Source organism: Dipodomys spectabilis, unplaced genomic scaffold (assembly GCF_019054845.1).
Source record: "Dipodomys spectabilis isolate Male_0828 unplaced genomic scaffold, ASM1905484v1 ptg000089l, whole genome shotgun sequence".
Lineage (NCBI taxonomy): Eukaryota > Metazoa > Chordata > Mammalia > Rodentia > Heteromyidae > Dipodomys > Dipodomys spectabilis.
The window spans coordinates 1,374,120-1,400,897 of NW_024870766.1; the positions used below are offsets into that span (position 1 = coordinate 1,374,120).

Here is a 26,778-nt window from a genome sequence, read left to right on the forward strand (position 1 = left end):
TTACGAGACCTGTTCTAGTCCCATTTTCCCCAGGACAAAAATAAAGAACCTTGGAAACATGTCTTGGAAGTAACTTGTGGACGTCTTTGAGGAATAGGAAAATGAGACAGGCCCGGGAGCTTTTCCAGAGTTTTGTGGAGTTTGTCTGGGAAAAGAAGAAACGCAGAGCCTCCTGCACAGGACCTAAACGCGAGCGGGGAGCACGGAATTCCCTCCGGGCCAGGGGAGGTGTAACTCAGCGCGGGGGCAGGACTAGCACCAGGACCAGGGTGGAGCTTCAGGCCCGACCCCGCCCATCCGGAGGGCGGAGAGGGGCGCGCCACGGCCCGCGTGAAGGGTGGGGACAGACGGCCGGGCCCACGGCGCGGCCACACCGGACCGCAGCGGGAGTTTGGGGGCCCTGCACCCGAGCCATGGGGCGGCTGGTGACTATGAGCTTGCTAGCAATAGGGCTGGCGCTGCTGGGGGAGAGGCTGGTGGCGCTCAGGTAAGTGGGACTCCCAGGCTCCCCCCCCCCTTCCCCAGGGTCCCCAAGCTAGGGGTGCGGAAGTGGACACAGACCAGGCCAGTGGTGGGACTCTGGAGTGCTGGGGGACTGTGGGTGGGAGGAAGGATCTTCTGATTGCTCCCTGTGGTTGTCCAGCTTCTTAAGCTCACCCCTCTCCCACCGTGTAAACAACAAAAGTTTATGCGCCTTGGCTTTTTAAGAAGTTCTTTGGGTTAGGTTCATAAGGGAATGTCTTTGCTCAGACTTCAGGGCAAACCTGATGCGCTAACTTGGAAACAAAGCTAGTTACTCAGGCATTGAAACTTGAATTATAAAGATTCATTTCAGGTCACTGGCGCTGCCGCTCTGCTTTTCATACAAGTGCCCCCATTCTTCCTGTGCAAGGTCACAGAAACTCTGCTCACTCATCTTTGTCTGGTGCTGGAGATCAAAGAAAGTGGTGAGAGCCAGCTTCTGTTCTTACATCACTTCCTCAAGATCTGTTCACTCGCGTCTTCCTGAAGCAAGCAGGAAGCCAAACGCCAGCATTCGCACATCTCAGACTCTAGTTGGGATGAAACGTACCGGTTAGGCGTGGTGGTTCCTCCATTCCCAGTTGAGATGGGATAAAGGTTATGCGAAAGAGCTCTAGAAATAATGAGGACAGTAGGATGTGTCATGGGATCTCCTAGATTCCTCCTAGAACCTCCTGGCGGTCACTCTACTCCGGGAGAAGAGAGAAGAAAAGTAAATATGCAAACAAGTATGTCCAAGACAGATATAATTGAAACCAATGGGCTTAGAAAGGAAAGATTACATGCTCCGAAGAAGTTCTGGGCAGGAAAGACATTTGACGTTGGCATTGATGCATGAGGATAACAAATAGGACGGTGAGGGAACCACCACCCCAAATGGAAAATGCACCCTAAGTCAAGAGGCTGAATGGGAAAGGTGGTACAGGGGCAGAGGGACCAGTTTCAGCAGAACATGAAGTCAAGGGATGAAAACAGCAGGGTGAGAAATGGGCAGGTTTTGAGGTTTTTCCACACAAGTTGGAAACATGGGCCCCGTTTTGATTGGCTAAAGGGGAGTGCTGGTGTTTTTCATTTGCTGTTCAGGTACTGAACAGCATTATAGACATGAGCCTGTACCCTGAGGCCTCCTGGAAGACTGGGGTCAGAGTGCACCCACAGAGAATCTTAGTCAGTGATGGCCTTTAAAAATATATATAACAATTTTATTATTTTTAATAAGTTTTTTATTGTGAAAATACTGTACAGAGGGGTGACAATTACATGAGCAAGGTAATGAGTACATTTCTTATCAAGCATTGCTGCCTCCTCCTCTTGTTTTTCCCCTACCATCCTTTCCCTCCCACCTCCACTGCTACACTCCCTCATCCCTTCCCTCCCACCTCTACAACTACACTCCCTCCCCCCCCCAAATTGTAAAGTTCGTTTTAAAACATAGTGTCATGTACATCTCATTGTTGCAATGGGTCAGCCTGTATCCCTATTTAAACATTTTGTTTTTTCCTTTCCCCTCCCCAAATTATACCAACATTAAATACAGTGAAAACGGGTTATACTGTGGGGTAGGGACATACAAAGCAACAACAAAAAAATCACATAGTACCTTATAAATACGTTAGAAACAATAGCAAGAAAGAAAAAAACACTTGGGGTTCATTTTGCTTAACTTCATCTTATCTGGTCATATGTATATAGCTTTTTGACCTTTTCTATTTGTCCCAGACATATACTAGTTATTGCAAATAAGGGAAACCATGGCACCTATGTTTCTTTGGGCCTGGCTAACTTCACTTAATATAATTTTTTCCAGGTCTTTCCATTTCCTAACAAATGGGGCAATGTCGTTCTTTCTGATGGAGGCATAGAATTCCATTGTATATATACTACATTTCCTTGATCCATTCATCTAGAGGCATCTGGGTTGGTTCCATATCTTAGCTATGGTAAATAATGCTGCAATAAACATAGTTGTGCTGGTAGCTTTAGTATGGTCTTGTTTGTGATCATTTGGGTAAATGCCCAAAAGTGGGATTGCTGGGTCATAGGGGAGCTCTATGTAGAGTCTTTTGAGGAACCTCCATACTACTTTCCAAAGTGGTTGAACAAGTTTACACTCCCACCAATAATGCAGTAAGGTTCCCTTCTGTCCACATCCCCTCCAGCATCTGTTGTTATTAGAGTTCTTGATTATAGCTGTTCTAACTGGGGTGAGGTGGAATCTCAATGTTGTTTTGATTTGCATTTCTTTTATGGCTGGAGAGGTTGAGCATGTCTTCATGTGTCTATTGGCCATTCTTATTTCTTTTTTTAATTTAATCGTATTTTTTTAGAGTCTCACTGTGTAGCCTGCAACTCACCATGTAGCCTTGTTTGTCCTGGAACTCCTAAGTCCCTTGCTTCAGCCTTCAGAGTGCTGGGATTACAGGCGTGTACCACCATGCCCACTGGTATTATTTATTTTTATTTTTTTAGAACTCGCCTTGTGTTTTGAGGGTAAGTCAGTGATAAAGTACTTGAAGTAGCATGCGTGAGGCTCAGGCCTCCATCTTTAACCTGACAAAACAAAACAAAACAAAATCTCTCCTGATAATACTTTTTGTGTAGTCAATTTGAAATATACTAGATAAAGAGGAGAAAGGAAAAAACTAAGTTGCTGCTATAGTTGGGAGAGAATGGGAACCCAAATTCTCTATCCTCAAGAGTGATGGAGAAGTAAAAACTAATTGATGCCATAGATCACAGGATAGCTAATAGGCAATGCAAGGAGATTATATGTGTGCATTGGACTAGGTTAGAATTGAGAATAGTGCTTCTGGTAGGAAATAAACATAATAACTTTAATTGCCATGTTACACAAATACGCATCTTATTTCTGCAGAACATTCATGAATTGGATGATTTTTTGTTAAGTTTTATTTTTGGTTGACATATAGTATACATACTTATGGGATAACAATGCTATGTTTCAAATTCATGTAGACATTTCCTAATGATAAAATCTGGTAGTTGAGCCAGACCCTAGTGGCTCATACCTATAATCCTAGCTATTCATGAGGCTGAGATCCAGAGGATTGAGATTTGAAGCCAGTCCATGTAGAAAAGTCTGTAAGACTCCAAAATGAAAAAGGAAATCTGGACAGGAGGTATAGCTCAAGTGGTAGAGCGTCAGCTGAGCAAGTAAACCAAACAAATATAAGTACAAACCCTAGTGCCAGAGGAAAAAGAAACTGGCAATTAGCATTGCTATCATCTTAAACATTTGTTTTTTGATGAGAACATTGAATATCCTTTCCCTTTTCTGTTTTGAAATATGTTTTATTTTTACTAGAATCACCATACTATTCAACAGAACATGAGTTTATTCCTTCAGTTAATGTCTGTTATCACCCTCCCCTCTCCAGCCTATGCTAATACTACCATGTACTCCAAATTCTTGTAGGTCAAACTTTTAAGATTCCCCCTGTGAGTGACATCATGCAGTGTGTTTCTGAACTTGAATCATTACACTTGACATTTCCATGTTCATCCATGCACTGACCACTGACATGTTCATCCTTTTCCATTTTACATATATAGCACATTTTCTTTATAAATATAATATATACCATATAAACATAATGTGTATAACACGTATAATATAAAACATTTATAGTATTTTTATGCTATATATAAACATTATATATATATATATAAAATACATTTTCCTTATCTATTAATCCACTAATGGTTGTTTCTACTTCTTGGCTATTGGAGATAGCATCACAATAAACAGCACTGTGGTGAAGATGTCTCTTCAGCACATTGAGTTTATTTCCTTTGTATATATTCAAGTAATGGGATTGTTGGTACAGATTTAGTAGTTCTATTTTATTTATTTATTTATTTATTTTTATTTAGTGCCAGTCCTAGGGCTTGAACTCAGAGACTGGGCACTGTCCCTGGGCTTTTTTTGCTCAAGACTAGTGATCTACCACTTCTCAGTCACAGCTACGTCATTGTCTTTCAGGTGGTTAGTTTTAGATAAGAGTTTCATGGATTTTCCTTCCCTGGGACTGTCTTTGAAGGACAATCCTCAGGTCTCAGCCTCCTGAGCAGCTAGCATTACGGGAGTGAGCCACTGGCACCTGGCTTTCTACTTTAATGTTTGAAGAAATCTTCATATTGTTTTCATATGGCTGCAGGAATTGACACATTCCTATCAACAATAAATAAAGATTTCCTTTCCAGATTGGATGTGTAGCTCAGGGGTACAGTTCTTGTCCAACAAATGACGCTGTGGATTAATCCTGAGTACAAAAAAAAAATGTTTCCTTGCCTCCATAAACTCACCCATGCGTTTTAGCTTTTGCCTTTTTCATATGTGCTCTTCTACTAGTGTGAGGTGATATCTCTTTGAAGGCTTGATTTACATTTTCCTACGGATTTGTGATTTTTTTCATTCATATGTTGGCCATTAGTATTTATTATTATTATTTTTATTATTAGCATACATTGGTTTTACTGATGGTGGGGGATTTCATTGTGACACTTCCAGCTATGTTTACAATATATGCTTCTGTTCCAATCAATGTCACCCCCTTATCACTCTCCTCCCCTGGAACAAGTCTAGGAGCTATCATTCTGTTTTCATATATACACTTAACTTTGACCACATTTATCCTTTTATTGTCCTCCTTGTTAGCTCAAACCTCTTCCATCAGCCCCTAACAGACAGAACCTGTTTCTCTTTCCCCATTACCCTCCAGCTACCTATTGATCTACAGCTTTTACTGAGGTGTTTTTGTTTTGTGCTGGTGCTGACACTTGAGCTGTCATGCCCAAGGCTAACTCTATACCACCTAAGCCACAGCTGCACTTCTGGCTTAAAAATGTGTGTGTGTGTGTGTGTGTGTGTGTGTGTGTGTGAGAGAGAGAGATTACTTGGAGATAGGAAGGAGTCGCACAGACTTTTCTCCAGACTGGGTTTGAACAATGAACCTCAGATCTCGACCTACATAGGTGAGTCACCATCTGTTCTCATTGTGTGTGTGTGTGTGTGTGTGTGTGTGCGCGCGCGCGCGCGCGTGCGCTAGTACTGGGGTGTGAACTCAGAACCTCTTATTCTTGCTTCTTTTTGCTCAAGGCTGTCACACCATTACTTCTGTCTTTTTTTTTTTTTTTCCCTGGATAAGTGTCTCCAAACCTTTTCTGCCCAAGGCAGAACTTTGATCCTCAACCTGAGGATACTCTCCTGAGTAGCTAGGATTACAGGTAAGAGCCAGCAGCACCTGGCTGGAAATTGTTGTTTTAATTCAAATTTTAATTTTAATTCAGATTTAGTTGGCTGGTACCCTGCTTTGGATCATGAAGAATGTCTATTGTCTGACGAGTGTGGAGATCCTCAAATAGAGGATTCCTCCCTTCAGACCCTGAGAATATTTCAAAAGCAGCATGCTCCTTGCTCCCCAGAGGAAGGCCAAAGGACAGAGGCTTCTCGTTGATCTTTTTGCTCTAATCTGGTGTCTACTATCTAATTCTTCAATTACTAGAGAAGGGACTGTGGCAGTGAAGTTTTTTTTGTATTCCCAAGAGGCCTACTTAAACTTCAACTTGAATTTCGGATACACAATGGGTAATTTTCAGCCTAAGTGTGTCCCAGATAAATAAAAGCAACTGGAGTTGTCTTCTTTCCTTCTGAACTATAACCAGTTCAGGTTTTTAGTGTAGGATGTGTTCAAAACCCACCTTCTTCTCTCCCAACGTGGGCAATGAAGGTGAAACCAGAAGGAAGCCAGTATTCTTAGACTAGCTGTTTCCTATAACAAGATCCCCAGCTTTGGATGAATCATGGGATATGAGTGCATCTGAGACCTAAGAGTGACAGGAACTCCAATAAGTGTCTGAACATTTTGTATGATGCCTAATACTTTTTATGACAGCTCCAAGAGACCTGACAGTCTCTTTTGGAACACTTACAAAGGGGAAGCCTTTTTCTTTTATTTCCTTTAACCATCCATCCTTCTTATCATATATTGTGTGTTGGTCACTAATTCACTCAATGGTGTAAAGTTCTTCTTTATATTAGACCAAAATGTTTATTTTCTGATATTTTTAAAAATGCCTTTGTACTTTATGACTTCATTCATTTTTCTGTTTACATATAAATACTGAGGTTTGGAGAATTTGATTCAATGTACTCCAAGCCAGGTCTTCTGACTCCACATGCAATTAGTCCCATCTCCATCCAGTCCCCAAGCTTTTCTGCCATTGAGCAAACCTGCAAACTTTCCCTAGGTTTAGAGTCTTTAGCACAAAGCGTCACAGGGGCCCAAGGGCTGAATTCCAAAGGGTTTTAAAGTCTTTATAAAAGATAAAGCCCTGTTTGTACGTGCCTTGCACAGAGTTAAAACCCTGTCCATGTTTGTAAGTGTCAAAGGTGGTGAGATATGGCCCAAAACAAGGGCTGATAGTCACCCTGTTCCTACTTTATTGGTAATGTATTGGCAGTGTTGCATAACATGATTATCTGATACCCCTAGGAAGCAAACTGATAACTACCAGCCCCTTGTCTGGTTTTACTCTGGGATGACTAATGCTGTTTCTAGAATGAAAGAAATAGGCAATTGATTTCATGGTAATGACTGTTGGTTACGAGCACACACTTTCTGGCTGGATAGCTTAAATTCCTTCTTTTTTTGTCTGTTGTCTGTTGTGAGGCTTGAACTCAGGGTCTGGGCACTGTCCATGAGCTTTTTCACTCAAGGCTCTATCACTTTGTGCCCCAATACCATTTCCAGTTTTCTGGTGGTTAATTGGAGATAAGCATCTCACAGATGTTCCTGCCTGGGCTGGCTTTGAACCTTGCTCCTTAGATCTCAGACTTCTGAGTAGCTAGGAGTACAGGCGTGAGCCACCAATATCCAGCTTCAAGCAAGGTTTCTTAATTGTGCCATAGATGCCTTAGCAGTCTGGTGTAGTAGTCTTGCTTCTTTTGCAGGCTCTTTACTATTCTTTTTCTCCTTTTAATGTGCTAGGGAATGAACCCAGGACCTCATTCATGCTAGGTAAAAAAACTCTACTACTGAGCTAAATATAGGTTACAAAAGAAACCAATTATACCTAAATACCATTAGCAAACTATTTAAACATATAATTTATGATGTAAAAATACAAGCTTCATTTTTAGAGCCTTAAATAGATCTAGAGGTACACACATGTCTTACGGTAGACATTTTGAAGTACTACAGAGTTTAAATGACATCCACAACAACTGAAATGTAATGTATGAATATCTAATTTAATTACTGACAGAGTTGCAAATATGTTAATACTATTCACTGTTTTCTTTTCTTGTCCACATACATCATCAATGGAAACAATTTCAGTTACAAGGTTAACTGAAGATTGACTTTTCTCCATCATAGATCCTTGAATTTTACCCATGGATTCCATAAAGGTCACTGTACTCTTGTTTAAGAGCCTGCATGCACTTTCCTGGTAGAATCATCCGGGAACTGATTGCTGGGTCCATTTAAGGAAGCCAGGGACTCTCAGACCTTATATCCTGCAAATGACATAAAGTATTAGGGACAAACAGACTGTAACAAAAGGGAAAAGATTTTCTTTCTCTTTTAACATCGCATATTAGTGTGTATACCATTTACCTTAATATTTTTTTGCAGGAATATAAGCTTTTGATCTGCTATTCCAAAGAGTTGCCTACAGTTTTCTTCATTTCCCAAACTTCTTAAATCTGATGTTAGGAATGCTTTCATCTGCAAGTAATGCATATCAAATTAATGGTAGTTCATACAAATAGTGGTTCATTCTTCATACATGATTTTAAAAAAATCTGTAGATGAGCCGGTCTAGAGTTCATTTGGAGTCAGTGATCACGACAAAGAAGTTCAAGGTCATGCTTTGACATTGCAGTTTTACCTTTACAGTCTTATTAAGGATTCAGAATAGATGTTTTCATCTCTAGCTTTGAATGGTGTTCATATTATGAGGGGGGAAAAAGGATGATGGTCTCAACCCAGCTCTCTTCTTATGTCTGATCTTTCTATTGAGTAGAAGTATCTTTCTTATAAATACACTTATATAAAAGAGAGGCCAGGAAGGCACATGGTTAGCTGGTCTTCTGAAATGGAAAGAGTAAAGGACAAGGGAGGTTAGGTTTAGTTTGGTTCACTTACAGGGCCTACCACCCTAGAATCTAGCAAGAATGGAACTGATAGTTCTGCCAGAGGAAAGTCTAACATGTTTTTTAAAAAAAATATTTTTTATTGAGATTAAGTGATTACATAAATTTCACAAATTTTACAGTATTGTGAGATAGTGATACTTAGTTAAAATCACAAACATTTTAACCTTCACAAGGCAAGTTATCGTGGTCTATAATGTTTGCAGATTCTATGAGCTATGACAATACAGCTTTTCTTCCACATCAGATGATATGTACATTTCTTTCCTTTTGCTTAGTGTAAGCTGTTCCTTCTTTCCCTCTCATTCCCTCCCTTCTATCGCTGCCCTTGAGTTGCTTAGTTCGTTTTCATCAATATCCAGTGCAGCTGAGGGACCCCTCTGTTGTGTATTTTCCCCTGTTTCTCTCTGATTCTGTGCCCTCCTACTAGCTTCCATATATATGCATATATATGTATGTGTATACACACACACACATACACAAATACCATATATGTGGTCAAGAACGTGGAGTCATTTAGAAATGATACGACAAATTGAGTGGAGATCCTTTGTTTCTTGAGTCCTGTTTACTTTGTCATATCTCCTTTCTAGCAAGTTTTTATAAATAGAATTTGGAAGTCTTGATGGGCTGCAAAGATTGAAACAGAAAGAAAGCCACAGGAAAAATTAGATTAACTCCAATTCATATACATTCTTTGATTTTGGTAGCACAGAGTCTGCATATCTAAAGATGATCCTGTATAATCAAATATTGATATTATCCTTTTGAACAAAGTATATAAATCAACCATGTATACAACCTATGCAGACTGGATAAGCAAACACCCTACATTAAGCTGTTTAATTACACCTTAATATTGTTATTTTGAGGAGATTGTATTTAATCATTTAGCTTATCTAGTTGATCATATAGTTTATTTTTGAAAATCATTTCTATTTTTGTAAAGTACAATAGGCATAATAAGTAAGTTTATAAAATTGACACACAAGCACGATACCAAATGTATAAATCATATCTGTGAACCACTTACGTGCACCTATATTTGTTCAGGACCCTTGCAACACTAGTAGAAACTTGAAAGTTTTCTAGATTTAGCCTTTATATTTCTATAAAGAAGAGTGTGAGTCACTGAGCAGCTAAAGGTCATGGCAGATGTTACTGCTAAGGCAAGAATACAGATCTCTTCATTCCTCAGAAAATTTGGAGTCATTAGAGCAGAGCTGCCTTTTAGTGTGGCTGGCACCAGCATTTTATTACTGAACTGATCCTTGGAGAAAGTTGTCTTTGACTCTCTGAGTTGATTCCATTATCTTTAAGATAGAGTGAATAGTACCTATTCTTAGACTGGAGTGAAGAATTGGATAAATTCATTGAGATAAACTATTTAGAGTGGTGGTAAACTAGCTGTTTTCACTGATTTCCTTTGACCACCCATGATTATCATCAACAACATCTTCATCATTACTACTAATGTTACTGCTGTTATTACTACATACCATACACACACATACATACCACTACATAACACACACACACACACACACACACACACACACACACACATACACAATGTGTGTGTATCATATAGAGAGATATCAATTTCTTGATAGATATTTATCCATATATACATATATATTAGTCCTATATATGAAATTTATTGTATTTTTATTGTTTTATTTTCTAATATTGATGTAATACATTTTATTTTTATGGCATTTACACATTTATATTTTGTCAATTTGTTTTATTGCTATACTTCAAGCAATGTAATAATATTTGGGTATATGATTCCAAAGATGAACTGATTAACATCTATTTAGAAAACATGATGCAAATATTCAAAATGTATATAGTGCTAAAACCTCTTGGTAGTTCTGCACTATCTAAGCAAAGCCTGTCTGCCTACCTGCCTGTTTTCTTTCCTTTCTTCCCTTCCTCCCTCCCTCCCTTTCTCTCTCCCTCCCTTCCTCTCTCCCTTCCTCCTTCCTTCCCTCCTTCCCTCCTTCCTTCCCTCCTTCCCTCCTTCCTTCCTTCCTTCCTTCCTTCCTTCCTTCCTTCCTTCTTTCCTTTCCTATTAATTTAGTGGCCTTCTCCATATCCAGTGTCTGGAAGTCAGTGGCTATCAGGCATTTGGAAAGGGATACATAGCCAATTAATATTTTGTCTATTAAATGTATGGTGTCTGAAAACTACTTTGGAAAATGTAAAACTCCCTGTAACACCATTGTTATTTTTATGGTGCTAGAGAAAACAGAGAAGGTAAGAACATGAAAGGAGAGAAAACCTGTGGCATGTGGCCTTTCGAATAGAATTATCCACGTTTTCAGTTTAAAATAAATAAATAAATTTTTTTTCAAAAAAGAATTATCCACATGGGCTGAACCAGACTGCCTTCCTGCTCTTTAGCATGGAAAGGAAGTGGAAAGTATCCAATCAGAGCTCAGTATTCTTTTGCTATTTCTACTGTTTTTCTTTTTGTAAAATGAGTAATTTTGCTAAAATAGTTGCTGTTCTCCAATCTTTCAAACTAAATAAATACTTTCACAGGCATTGGGATTTCTGATATTGCTAAATAACTATTTGTGGGTATCTGCTATGTGCCAAGCCCTGAGAAATGCCGTTTTCTTTTGGCCTTGCTTCAGTGATGGTATAAGAATCATCATCATTTTCATTGTTTGGCTCGTAAGCAGGAAGACAGAGCTTTTGGCTTCCCCCATCTGAGTGTGAGAAATGTGACATGGTACTCTGATTACACACACGCACGCACACGCACACACACACATGCACACACGCACACACACACACATTTTTAAATTTTTGTCAGTCATGGGGCTAGAACTTGGGGGCCTGAGCACTGTCCCTGAGCTCTTTTGCTCAAGGCTAGTGGCTCTACCACTGTGAGCCACAGTGCCACTTCCAGTTTTCTGGTAGTTAATTGGAGATAAGAGTCTCTTACTGAGTTTCCTGCCCAGGCGGTTCTGTACTGTGATCCTCAGATCTCAGCTTCCTGAGTAGGTAGGATTACATGTGTGAGCCACCAGTGCCCAGTATTCTGATTATAATTGCATAGGATCTTGGATGCAAGTTTAATTGGTTGAGTTCTTCTCTTTCTCTCTAATTCCTATCCACATATAGAACTCAGAACTCTGTATTTTAGTTTTAACTTCATTTCTAGTGCTCTTTTATGTTCCTGTACTTGGTTTCCTACTTTCTGTTTCATCTACTGTATATTGATGCTGCTTTATGATTTACTGCCATAATGCTTATTTAAACTTTTTCTTTTTCTTTTTTTTTGGGTCCGGTCATGGGGCCTGAACTCTGGGCCTGGGCGCTATCCCTCAGCTCTTCAGCTCAAGGCTAACGCTCTACCACTTGAGCCACAGCGCCACTTCCGGCTTTTTTCTTTTTGCTTATGTGGTGCTGGGAAATCGAACCCAGGGCCTCAGGCATGCAAGGCAAGTGCTCTACCACTGAGCCACCTTCCCAGCCCTATTTAAACTTTTTCTAAATTAAAGCAAGGAATATATAAACAAATAGTGTTTTTGTTTTCTTAACAGAAATCGACTTAAAGCCTCCAGAGAAGTGGAATCCATAGACCTTCCAAACTGCCACCTGATTAAAGGAATTGGTATGAGTAAGAAAATGAATTACATCATTTGTCCACCAACATTACAACATCCACTAACAGTATTTTTGCATGTAGTTACTGTTTTCCTGCAAATAAGCCTCATTAGAGCAACAGAAACCTCTTTGATCCATGACTTCTCCTCTCTTTTTTTTTGCCATGCCTGGAGCTTGAATTTTGTGCTACAGCTCCCCTTCAGCTTTTTTGGGGTGACTAATTGGAGATAAGAGTCTCACAGACTTTTCTCACCAGTCTGGCTTTAAATCACAATCCTCTGATCTCAGCCTCCCGAGTCACTAGGATTACAAGCATGTGCCACTGGCACTTGGCACAATCCCTCTCCTTTGAATTTATGCATTTCTGTATTTCTTCTTTCTTATGTTCCCTGTCATTGAATACTTGCACACATTTGTTTACTGTTTGGATTTATTCTTAAGTGACTTCTCTGAGTTATGCCTGTAATGTCTGTATTCTTTGGGGATGTCCTCTGACATCGGTGCTCTGTTAACCTAGTGGTTAGCTAGTGATGGGACCTCAGGAGGATGGTAAGCCAGGCCTTAGCAGCGCAAGTCTATAATCCTAGCTACTCAGGAGGCTATGAACTGAGAATCACAGTTCAAAGCCAGCTTGGGCAGGAAGGTCATTGAGACTCTTATGTCCAATTAACTTCCCCAATTTTCTACAGCTCTGGAAGCAGAGCTGTAGCTGAAGTGATAGAATACAGACCTTGAGCCAAAAAAAAAAAAAAATCTCAGCATTCAGGGTCTGAGTTCTAGCCCCAGAACTGAAATAAAAAAAAGGAAGGTAAGGTTCGTGTAGACAGGAACAGTATTTATTTTGCTCACTACCCTGAGATCAGTATCTGACTTATCCCTAATATACATTTGTCACTTCCTAATGTATACTGAAGGTTGTGACTGCAGAGGAGAGACTAACTAGTGGTATGTCGCTGGTCCTTTGACTCTACAGGATTCACTGTAGCAGTACCTGAGTCTCAGAGGGGCTCCTACGAAAAGCCCTGGTTCTGCTACAGATTATGGCTGTCCAATTTTCTCTCCTGGGACAGGGTCTCTCTACCGTCTCTGCAATTTTTTCCCCCAGGGCGAACTTCATATCTTGCTTCTTTTTCTTTTTTCCACTTTTTGCTGTCTTCCAGAGTCCTGGGAACATAATAGATTCCCAGTAACTATTGTTAAGTTATCAATGACCAATAAAGAAGTCTTTCTTAGCAATCATTTATACTATGATAAGAACTGAAAAAGTCAAGCACCTAGTTTCTTGTTCTACTTCTACCACATATTTGTAGTATGATCTTTGGCAAAGCTTGGCCTTCATAGTTTTCATTATAATGATCAGTTTGTGAATAGGCTGAGGTCAAGAATCTTGGAAAACCGCAGTGGGAATAACTAGACTCACCTGGGCCACTTCCTATGTTTAAAAGAACCACATCTAGAAGTGAGAGATGGTGTTCTTGTTTTGTTGTTCACCTATTAAAATCTATATTAGATAGAAACATTTTATTCTTCCTAATAGATGACACTGTTAAACAAAATTTGTGTATGTTTTCATAGCTTTTCTGTCTATTTAGGAATTTTTCACACACAAATTTAAATTGGGTCAAATTATACATAGTATCTCAGAGCCAGCTCTTCATACGTTTATACATTATATACTGTGCTTTGGAAACTTATGTCAGCGGAGTTTCCTCTCTCTCTCGCTCTCTCTCTCTCTCCCTTCTCTCTCTCACTTTATCTTTTTAAATCAACTGCACAGTCTTTTCTTTATGTCTTTTTTATTGTAAAGGTGATATACAAAGGGGTTACAATTACACAAGTATGGTAATGAGTACATTTCTTTTTGAACAGTGTCACCCCCTCCCTCATTGTCTCTGAGTTTTCCCCTCCCAATTCCCCATCCCCATATAGTTCATTTCCAACATAGTGTCTAGTGAGTATCACTGCTGAATTAGTTCATCCCTTATCTCAGCATTTCTGTGCTTCCCCTTCCTTCCCCAAATCAGATAAACTTAGATAAAAGACAAAGGGTTTTCTAACTCTTTTAAAAATATTCTTTTCTTTTCTTTTTTCTTTTTTTTTGGTCTTGGGGCTTGAACTCAGGACCTGAGTACTGTCCCTGAGTTAGCTTAAGGCTAGCTCTCTACCATTTTGAGCCATGGCTTCATTTCCAGCTATTTGGTAGTTAATTGGAGATAATAGCCTCACGAACTTTCCTGCCCTGACTGGCTTTGAACCAGCATCCTCAGCTCTCAGTCTTCTGAGTAGCTAGAATTACAGGTGTGAGCTACCAGCACCCAACCTCTTGCGCAGTGTTTTTCTATGCAAAGCTCATAGAAACATTATATATTCAAACTGTATAGAAAGATCTCAAATGGGAAATAAAAATGTCTTTACAAACTCTGTTCCCTCTGAGAAACAACCCCAGAGATAAAATTTATATCCTGTCCTCCTGGTATTTTCAGTGCATATGCAAACAAATATACCCACACAAATATGTGCCTTTGTTTTCACAAATGGTGCATTCGAGCTGCAATCTGCTTTCTTCCCTTCCCTTCCAACCCAGATTGAGCACCTGTATACTTGAGCACATATAGACTTACTCCGGGCTCTATATAAATAGTCATGTTCTATGACTATGCAACCAATTCTCCCCTTTTTTTTTTTTTGTCGGTCATGGGGCAAGGCGCCACTTCCAGTTTTCCAGTGGTTTGTTGGAGATAAGAGTCTCATGGCCTTTCCTGAAAAGGCTGGCTTTGAACTGCAATCCTCAGATCTCAGACTCCTGAATAGCTAGGATTACAGGTGTGAGGCACTGATGCCCAGCCCCAATTCCCTTCTTAAGGTCCATTTGGTTGCAGGGCTTTTTGTTTCTTCTGAGTCAAAAATTATTTGTGATAAATTACATATTTTAACAATTTTATGTATATTTTCACTGTTGATCAATCATTACCTTTACCCATCTCTAGAACATTTTTCCATCTTGCAAAATTGCGTCTTTATTTTTTATATATATTTTTATTGTAAACATACTGTACAGAGGGGTTACAGTTGTATGAGCAAGGTAATCAGTCCATTTCCTATGGAGCATTGTCACCCCCTTCTTTGTTTTTCCCCTACCATTGCTTCCTATTAAATAATAGCTACCCATTGTTCCCTCCTGGCTAAGAGCAACCACCACTCTCTCTTCATGAATTACATTGCTCTAGAGATCCTTGTTAAGTAGAATCACATAGTGTTTGATTTTTGTGGACTGATTTATTTCACCATGAACGATTTCTTGAAAGTTCACCTGCTGTAGCATGTTTCAGAATTTCCTTCCTTTATTCGGCTGAATACTAATCTGTGTATATACCTATATACATTGTATAAAAGACACTATGTTTTATTTATCAATTTGGGTTACTGTTTTTATCTCCTACATTCATATTGTCCTTCCTGGATTGAAGAGCATTCCCAAGAGACATCTCAGTTTAGTCCTATTTAATTGCCAGAGCGTATCTGCAGACTATCTCAGAAGTCATAAGATGGCCAGACTATTTTCTTTTATTTAGATCACTGATATTTTTTAAATGAAAAAATAGCCAATGTAGACTAAGTACATCCTCAGAAGTCAAGGGATTCCAGTCTCTTGTGATTTCTGTCAGATTGCCCAGACCTTCTCCAAATAAATTGCAATGGAAATATCGAGTAAACCCCTTTATACATGCTACCTCAAAAGAGTCTGGCCCTGGTTTCCTATTGCACTGTTTCTAAACCAATGAATGACATTATAGAACTGCCTCAGTCCAAAAAATTATCCCATAAACCTAAATATATTTACATTAACCACATGAATGCTTTTAACAGAAGAAGGAAAGCAAGCTAATTGTGCACCAAACGTTCATTAATTTATAATGTACTATGAACAGCATGGTCAATAGTAATGGAATAAAAACTTACCATGATGTTGCTAACTTCTCCCAGTCAGTGGAGCACTGGATAAAACTTTGCTTGGTGACTATATCAAACATGTAGATCTTTAGATACTTTTGCTTTCTTTTTGTTAGCATTCATTGGGAGGAAAGGTTCCTTGTGACAGATGTTCACATGTGTACAAATGTATTCCAATCAACTGACACTCTGGTTTGTCATTCTTTTTTTAAATCTTTAGTTCTTGAAAGATATATGTTTGTACCTATTTATAGGGTTTAATTAGATGATTTAATATATGGATACAATTGTAATGGCTAGAATAGGTAGTTAGCATTTCTATCTCCTCAAAATTTCTGTTGGTTAGGAACCTTCAAACTTTCCCCTTCTAGTTATCTTAGTTATTATAAACTACAGTAACTCAGTGACATAGATTAATGCTATGTCAGTAATCAGAATTACTTCTCCCTTGATTGTATTTTTGTATATATTATCTACATTTGCCATACCCATTTCCTGTCCTTCCTGTCTTCTTGTGCTGTGTTCTGCTCTCTACTTCCATATCTTCAAGTCTTTTAGCTTCTACAAGTGAGTTAAGGACATGATCATTGTCTTTCTATTTCTGGTTAACCTCATTAAATATAGAATCTTCCAGTTCCATTCTGTTGCTGCCCATGAGAAGATTTCATGAGCCTTGAACTTGTGATCCTCCTGACATAGCCTCCTGTGTACTAGATTTCAGACATCTAGCATCACAACCAGCTCAAGATTTTATCCTTTTTAAGGAGTGAATGATATTTCAATATGACTACAAATGTGTCTTACAAATGTAGAATGCCACATTAAAATAAATCCATTCATCTATTAATGGACATCTTGGTGACTGCATCTTTGCCATTGTGTTGCAATGAACCTGGTCATGCCAGTATCTCCTTTATGTAGTAATTTCATTTATCCAGTAAAATGGTTTACTAGAACATATATAGTTTTATTTTCACTTTTTTCTGGTCATTGTCCATGTTATTGTCCATAAGGACTGGACTAATTTACATTCATACCAACAGTATGAAAGAATTTCCTTTTCTCTACTTTATAGCCAGCATTTGTTATTTTTTATCCTTTTTAAGCATAGCCATTCTGACTGGGATGAAATGATGTCTCACTGTAGCTTTGACTTACATTTCCCTGATTGAGAACTTTTAATATCTTGTTGGCTATTTGTATGTCTACTTCTAATACTATAAACACAACCTTTATCAAAACTGACCATGTTTCCATTTTTAAATTTCATTCTTATTATTATGTTAAGTTCTTTAAAGATCCTTTCATGCTCTGGGTATTAACATCTTGTCAGATGAAACTTAGAGATTTTTTTTCTCATTCTGCAGGCTTTTCTCTTAACTCTGCTGATTGATTCTTTTCCTTTGATATAACCCTATTGTTGCAAATTTTTGCACTCTAGACAAACCTGTAACCATCTTTGCTTCTGTATTTGTATACCTATAACTAAGTCCTTAACAGTGAGATTGTTGCATTTGGAGTATATGTTTAAAGTTTTGATAGTCATCATGAAATTACAACCAGAATGCGCTCAGTACAACCTGAAGTTGTTAGAGCAACCTTCCTGCCTTAGTTTCTCTAGAGATCCAAAGTTGCCCTCTCATTCTTTGTACATCTCTTTTCTAGTCATACCTCCTCCAGTTAAACTGGCTGACTCTCCTAGGGCTTGTCTTTCTCACAGCTGCCCAAACAGCAGGAAGATACAAACTCAGTATTAAATGCCAGGTTGGCTAGATGGGTGCAGGACAAAATACACAGTTCTAGAACTAAGGTGGTTTTGGAGACCTGAGTAATCCAGCGACTTCATTCCATCTGCTGGCAGCAGCCAAGAAGAACCAGCATCTCAGAAATGGTTTTCCAGTAGCCAGGATTGACATCTGTGAGGGATGTTATACAAGAGTGGGAGGTTGGGTCATTGATCTCTTAAGTGACTTTTGTGACTGAGTTAATAATTGTCACATCATTGAACAGCCCTTGCCCTGCGAAGCTCACCTTCTGTGAATTCAAGTCTCAGAGTAGACAACAGGGCATCACCAGACATATTACAGGACAAACTGCCAAGTATATTCCTGTTATAGCTTGCTGGGACAGAGTGTGCCTCAGAGCAAAACAAGCCTAGCAGCATTTGTATTCTGAACAGGCATCTGTCTGTGTTTGTGACCTTTATGTTGTGATGTGTGTGAGCTGCTGTCTGGAATTGGAAAGAAGGAGGAAATCTGTCACCTCTGGCCCCTCTCGTGGAAATGGTTAATGCCTCTGAGGCGTTTCAAAAGCAACAGAGCAGAGAAGATGAGTGATTAGAGGCACATTTGAGGAACATTTTTAGATTTAATTAGAATTGTGCTTTTTTTCCCTTTTGCCCCATGGTTAGTCCACACCTCATAAGCATTTGTATTTTTTTTATTGTAAAAATACTCTACAGAGGGGTTACAATTACATGGGCAAGATAATGAGTACATTTCTTATCAAGCATTGTAGCCTCCTCCTTTGTTTCCCCTTCCCATCCCTTCCCATCCTCCCCTCCCCCACCTCCCCACCCTATCCTCCTCTCCCCCTTCCCCCCACCAAAGTTGTAGTTGGTTTTCAACATAACGACTTGTACATCTCATTGTTGCAATGCAGAACGTTCAATAGTAACTTGTGGTTATAGACTTTTCTCAAGAACGCTTGTTTATCTAGTGGTCTTTGGTAACAAGGAATAAGGTTGATGGACATACATTCCTAATTAGTCAAAGGTAAGTTGGTATGGTGGACAGCAAGGGTAGAAAAGACCTTATATTTATTTCCTATTTTAGAAACAGTAGTATCCATGTACTTGAGAATAATCTTACTAAGAAATGAGTCCTTTCTCCTTGCCTTCTGCACACACACACACACACACACACACACACACACACACACACACACACACACCATGCCACATTTGCCATCACTGGAAATAAACTCGGTGCTATTCTTGGGAGCCTTATGTATATCATATGTCTTTCTGATTTAGTAGGTAGTCATTGACTACTGATCATGCAGCTTTGTCTTCTGTGAAGAAGAAAGTAAGTTCATTGTTTATTCCATTCTTACATCCATTCCCAATCTAATAGACTGTGACTAAGCTTTTAAATATTGAAGATTTAGCATAATAGTAACATCTACATAATGAAAGTGACAAGAGCTAACTATACACACACACACACACACACACACACACACACGCACATGCACACACACACAAACATCTTACATTAACTTTATATAAACATTGATCCTGAGGATTGGTACAGACTTTTCCAAGTACTCTACCACTTGAGCTATGCCCCTAGCCCCTTTAACTTTAGGTTATTTTTCAATAAGATCTTATGGTTTAACCTGGGACCTGTCGTCTTCCATCCTCCTATCTCTACTTCCTGAAAAGCTATGGCTATTATCATTTACCACCATACCCAGTCTTTAGCTTCCCCTCCCCACTACCACCCCCAGTCCCTTACCTCCCCCTACCACCTGGTCCTTGTGCTTAACCTCAGGGCCTGGGTACTGTCCCTAAGCCTCTTTGTGCTCAAGGTTAGAGCTCTATCACTTGAGCTACAACACCACTTCAGGCTGTTTCTGAGTAGTTTATTGGAGATAGGCTGGCTTCAAACCTCAATCTTCAGATCTCAGCCTCCTGAATAGCTATGACTACAGATGTGAACCACTGGTTCCTGGCCCAGTCTTTAGCTTTTTAACAAAATAATTTTAAATTGATACTAAAGAATTGATTTAGAGGGGCTGAGAAGGTGGCTCAGTGGTAGAGCGCTTGCCTTGCATGCCTGAGGCCCTGGGTTCAATTCCTCAGTACCACATAAGCAAAAAAAAGAAAAAAGCCGGAAGTGGCGCTGTGGCTCAAGTGGTAGAGCGCTAGCCTTGAGCTGAAGAGCTGAGGGACAGCGCCCAGGCCCAGAGTTCAGGCTCCACGACCGGACCCAAAAAAAAAAAAAAGAATTGATTTAGAGAGGGCTTACAGTTACATAAGTCAGGTAAGATTACATTCCTTTTTGGACAGTGTCACCCCTTCCCTTCCTCTCTCCCAGTTTTTCTTCCTGTCCTTATCCACAAGTTGTATAGTTCATTTTCAACATAGTGTCTAGTGAGTATCACTGCTGCATTTTTTCACTCTTTGTTCCTCCATTTCTGTGCCTCCCCTCACCCTACTAAAGATAGATAAATGAACAAACAAGACAAAAAGAAAATGAAAGCTACTCAGGACACTGAGATCTGAGGATTGAGGTTCAAAGCCAGCCCCGGCAAGAAAGTCCATGGGACTCATATCCAATTAACGACTGGAAAACCAGAAGTGGCACTGTGGCTCAATGGTAGAGTGCTCGTCTTGAGCTGAAGAGTGCAGGGACGGCACCCAAGCCCAGAGTTCAAGCCCCATGACCAACAAAAACCAAAAACATAAATAAGATTTTTGTTCTTGATTATTAAAATAATATTACTTGTAGGAAATATTTGTTTTATTATTTTAATTAATTAATTGATTCTTTTGACTGAGGCTTGATCAGGACCTTACACATTCTGAGCGTGTACTACACCCAAGCCTATAGAAATCTTTAACAACAACAAAAATATATTATTTCAAAAGAAAAGAAAGAAAATTAAGCAAGAACCAGTGGTTCACACCTCTAATTCTAGCTACTTAAGTGTCTGGGATTCTGAGGATTGTGTTTTGAGGCCAGCTGGGTAGAACAGTTTGTGTGTGACTCTTACGTCTGATTAACTACCAAGAACCCAGAAGTAGAGCAATGGCTCAAGTAGTAACTCGCTAACCTTGAGTTCACGTGCTAGTACACACAAGAAATTTAAAATCACTTGTAATTCTACTAACCTAAGGAAGCATTTTTAATATTTTCTTTTATTTTTACGTGTGTAAATATGTACACATAAAAGTCAAATTTTCCTAAATAATTTCTCAAGAAAGATAAATTTCATTAACTGACAACTGACTTGCTACTTAGAAATCTTGGACCGAAATTCTGTATGTGCGTATATGTGTACAACACATGTATCAAGGAAGGAGTATTTTCACAGAAGAATTCTTAGCGCTACATTTAGAAGACATTTTGCAATGCGTAGGTCTGGATATGTTTACCTTGTTTTAACCAGTAGTTGAAAGCCCTTTGAAGCCATTGTGGTTCTTCAAGGATCTACTGATCCCCTCCACTATAAAAAGCTTAAGTTTTTTTTAAAAATATCTATTTTATCTCTGAGGAGCAGGAAGATATATACCTCATGTTTATAATGTAATGTTCTTGGCATTATTTTGGGTCACTTTCCTGCTCTGTAAAGAACAAACAATATTGGAACCAACTGACTAAATACAAACTCATGAATCAAAACCAGAATGGTGTTTGGGTTTACAATTTAGAAATAATCTTGGAGAAATCCTTTCAGAGGGGTCTTAAAGTGGAAGATTGGATTTTGTAACCTCAAAAAAAGTGTCATGATTTGACTTGATCTAAGCCATTTTTATTCCTCTTTTCTGTGTTTGGGTCTATTTTCTGTCTGAAGAATTTATACAGGGAGACCATTGGGAAAGTCTTACATCTAATTATTTGCCGTGCTATGTTGAGTATAGTGCAGACAAGTCAATAAACAATCAATAATAATTGTAGCCTGCCTCAGAAATGGGAGCTGGCAGCTTCAGCTGGCTTAAGTGCATGATATTCTACATTAATTTTTCTTTTGCTAGTTTTTCCTATAATTTAAAACCTAAATTTCAAGAGCAAATAGAAAACTTTCTTTGCTTATGAGAACAAATAGGCATTGTTTTAAAAAGAGAGGGAATAAGTAATCCCAGGTGTTTTCTCTCTGTTTAATGAGAGAAATGTTTTTTTGCTTCAGATTGAGTGAGCACAGAAGAAGACGAGGATATTTGCATGGTTAAGTGACTATGAGCCCTTCCTTCTGAACGTAATATTCCCTTGATGTCAATTACTTTTATACAGACATCTGGATGTTTATCATAAAAGTGTACAGATGTCAACTTTTTCTGTATCATAGCTGGAAATGTAGTGATAACTTGACTTTGATTTGAGTAAACATAAAATATTTAACATTTAATGTCAGAAGTTCACTTCAGGAAAGTGCTTAGACTGACATTTATTAAAGACAACTGTGCTTTGGAAAAATGATTGGAACCATCCCTAAAAATACAGACTCTCTTATAAAGTGAGCAAAGTCCCAGTTATTCTATCTCTAACAAGTAACAGGTTTTGAAAATGACATTTACCTATTCCTTGAATTTACAGAAGCCGGCGCTGAAGACATTGATATTCTTCCCAATGGCCTGGCTTTCTTTAGCGTGGTGAGTACTGTCTTCTTTCCCCCCAAACAGTAGAGGGATGTATTTTGTTTCTTGGTTTTTTGTTTTTGATTGTTGAGATCTTATCTTTAAGTCCTTTACTTTGTAACATAAGTTGGGGCAGGGAGATAGGTCAGACTAGGTCTTAGAAATTTCTTTAAGCTTTTCTAAACATACAGACAGTCTTTTCCAATGGATTGATTATTTATCTGGGACTGGAATATTTCAATACAATCTATGTTTTAAAAATATGCCATTTTTCAGGCTGGGAAGGTGGCTCAGTGGTAGAGTGCTTGCCTTGCATGCATGAGGCCCTGGGTTCCATTCCTCAGCACCACATAAGCAAAAAGAAAAAAGCTGGAAGTGGCGCTGTGGCTCAAGTGGTAGAACGCTAGCCGTGAGCTGAAGAGCTGAGAGACAGCGCCCAGGCCCAGAGTTCAAGGCCCACAACTGGACCACCCCTCCCCCCCCCAAAAAAAAAGTGTCATTTTTTTAAATTAAAGAAATAGGTGATAAAAAAAAGAAATTTGAGACATTATTGTGGATGTGCGATACCACCATTATCCTATTTTAAATACTGTATCCGTCCTTCTTGCCATTACATATTCAGATTTAAGCATATTAAAATTTACATATTCAAATCTGTTATTTCAAATAATAAACCCAACATTCCCAAACCAAGGCTGAAGCTTTTTCTTTCTTTCTTTTTTCCCCCTGAATAGTATATTGGAAAGTTATTAACTGAGTTTATTTATGTACTTCATTCTTATTTTAATTCTTTCAGGCTGAAAAACAATATCTCTTCTGAGGATGCCATAGAAAGATGTTAAAACATTGATGTGCATGATGTTTGCTGGACCAATACTCATGCTAATTGAGAAGCACAATGAGTAGGCAGATGAGGGTTTCTGACCACCAGTTCCCTGGCTTGAACTGAAATAAGAATCTTTTGCATCTTCATGGGGCCAGTTTGTTTTGAAGGAATACCTTACTCCAAAAGCTCCCCCTCCACACCCATTTATTTTCAGGCTCTGAGACTCAGAAGGGATGTAAAAAACTTGGAGATACTTCAGAAAAGAGCTGCAACCCTAATAAATAGTTGTCAGACTTGTAAGAAAGGTAAGAGAACTCAGCTTAGAAGAGAATGAGTTTTGGAACTCTCCTCAGGTTCCTGATAGATTTTATATGAACGACTGAACAGCTGGTTATTACTATTGAGGGCCAAGAAATAGCATTGCTAAGCTCAAACTAGTTTTAATGGCCTACATAAAATGAATCAAGCACTAATTACAATAAGAGTTTGTTAAAGCACACGTCAGTTTATAGGTTTTGGCAGGGGGGATGCTGGGACTAATCACAATTATTCATAACTTAAATATGTAAAAATCCTAGATAAAAAGTTGTACTGTTTTTTCAAAGGTGTGTTATTTGCACTTTATGTAATTCAAAACTTAAACTATTTCAAGACTTTTTGTAAATGAGGAGTCAGGTTTCTCGGCACAAAAAATCTATAGTCATTTTAGCAGAGTTACACATTAGAGACATATGTCTAGCCACATCAACAAGGATTTTCTGCTTATTTTCTGTGATCTTAGTTATATGACTGGTTTGAAGGAGGGTTTTGTTTTTCAAATTTAGAAGCATCGCCTCTTTACTGCTGTTTTTCCTTCACTGGGCATTGTCTTTCTCTGACATTCCAAGTATGTGCTTCCTTGCTAATTGAATAATTTATGTATTGCGGAGGAATTTCTTTCTCTTCTCAGCATTTTAGCCCATCTGCCCCATACTTTTCCACAGGTATAGATTTGAGGGGCATCTCAAAACTTAACATCATACTTGGTGAGGGATTGGATTACAAAGAATAGAATATAGAAGGATTTAAACAATAAGGTGAATGTAGTTTATTAGTACTACTGAACTGTATACTTCAGAAGGGTGATGATGAGGACTTGTATGTTGTTACTATTTTATCACAGTTAAAACTAAAATAAAATTTTTAAATAAGGAAAAATATTGAAGTGATAGGAAATATTACAATAACTGTGAGTAGTTATCCTATCTGGTAGCATTTCCTCTGCATAGAAGCCATGGTGTTGTTTGGGATCCTTAATAAAGAATAGAGTTTAGTGACAGCTGAACTAGCAGAAATATAACTCCAGTATATTCTATTTACTGAGCCTGCCAGCCTTACAAGTATGCAACTGTAGACACATGGTTGTTCTGTTTTTGTTTTTGTGTTTTAACTAGAAGGATCCTATTATGTCAAATTTTGTGCATGAAGTGAGCCTTATTCTTCTATTGTATCTTTAAATATGCATAAAATGTAGCAACATTGTATTAGTCAGCTTCATGAAACAGTGCATTCCAGAAAAATTTACTGTGCCTGGTAATGATGAATCAGCATTTTATAGATAGCTGGAGAATTTATTGAGTAACATGTTAAAAAAGAAGAAGACCTAGATCATCTCGGGAGTGCCAAAAGAGCATTAAATAAAATTCAATACTCATTCCTGATTAATAGCTCCAGGTGAGCTAGAAATAGAAGGAAAATCCCCAGAAATCTACAGTACGCATCAGTCTTAATGGTGAAACATTAGCTATATTCCCATTAACATGCAGAACAGGAAAAAAATGCCCACGACCACAACCGCCATCAATAATCTATTAAAGCTCTCAATAACCTAACCAACAAGAATAAGAAATATGAGATAGAAGAAAAAAAAACAGACAAAAGTGCCATTATTGTAAGATAATGGATTTTGTTGTGGCTGTTGCTTTTTACATACCCCATAGTTTCAGCTATCAGACTATCAGAGTTAGAAGGAGATTTTAGTGAGTTGGCTGGGTACAAAATAAGCCTATAAAAATGCCATGGCTTTTCCACAAACTAGAAAAAAATAAGTAGAAGATGTTATGATAATGACGTTTCATTCATGGTAGCAATTTAATCACCCATATATATGTAATATATACGCATGTTTAAAAAGCCATAGTAATTTAAAAACATTATATTGGCACTGAAATAGGTATGAGACATCAAAAGGACAAAATAGAATTTCCTAATGCCCACATGAAAATGTAGATGAGGGACATTACAAATAAGTGAGAAAGGCTGAATGATTTACCAGTAGCCTTTAAGGCACAGGGGTCTAGAAAGGAATAAACATGACAGTCATTAGCTTGTGCCTCACTGGATTCTTTGAATATGTGTGAGATGGTAACAGTGCTTTAACCAAACACATGGAAGGCAGGGCAGTGGAGAGTGATGGCTGTGGGGAGGGTGTTTTCTTGCTGCTATTTGGAAGAGGATACAGATGAGGTCTCTGATGAGGGATGTGGTCCAAATGTCAGAAGAGTCATCAATTTTGCCAATTTTTCAGGAAGAAACTTGCAAGTTAGAAGAAGAGTAGCACATGGCCCTGAGAAGAAGGGGTAGACCAACTGTGCTGGAAAGACAATAAGTCTCATGGTACAGCATTCTTGTAACTGTTAATGTATACCTATGTCAAATGGCAATGAGGATAATGGAGAAAAGCAAACCAGGAAAAAAAAAAGAGGGAAAGAATCCTATATATATCTGGAGGCTGAGGTGAGCATTCCTAGAAAGAACAAAGAATGTAAGTCCTGAAGGGAGAATTGACTTCTTAGAGCCTGGATGGCCAAGGAACTGGAGTGAGCAAGAATCCCAGGTGATGGGGGAGAGATAAGAGTGTGGGGAAAGGAGAGGAAGGTGAGAAGGGCCAGTTAAATAGCGTCATCAAGCTATCCTAAGAATTTCTGCTCATAACCTGAGGAAGATGAGAAGCCATTAGAGATTTTTTATCAGAGGTATGACATCAGCAGAGGTAATCTGGAAGCTGAGATGAGAAACACTAAGGGTTAAGTATAGAAGCAGAAAGGCCAGTTGGAAGCTGCTGTTATAATTATGGTGCAGAAGTAGGCCAGGGCAGCCATGGAGGAAGGGGTGAGAACAGTTCACATCCTCAGGAAGGAATGTATTTTCAGTGTTCAAGACAACAGGATTTGCGGATGGATTGGATATGAGATGCGAGACAAGGAGGGGAGTCATGACAGTTGACCAAAATTTAGTAGAGTATAGGCCCAGGGCTTGAGGGTTTCTGTTAAAATG

General features: G+C 38.8%; 1 protein-coding gene across 2 annotated transcripts in view; it reads left to right on the top strand.

Annotated features, from left to right (window-relative positions):
- The first annotated feature begins 323 nt into the window (after positions 1-323).
- The window catches only part of Pon2 (paraoxonase 2), a 41,131-nt gene continuing 14,676 nt past the window's right edge, over positions 324-26,778 (top strand). For both annotated transcript variants that reach the window (XM_042684581.1, XM_042684580.1), the window contains exons 1-3: positions 324-487; positions 12,262-12,332; positions 22,597-22,652. In XM_042684581.1, the coding sequence (XP_042540515.1) occupies positions 414-487; positions 12,262-12,332; positions 22,597-22,652 (201 nt within the window). In that variant the 5' untranslated portion in view covers positions 324-413. The remainder of the gene's footprint in view (positions 488-12,261; positions 12,333-22,596; positions 22,653-26,778) is intronic.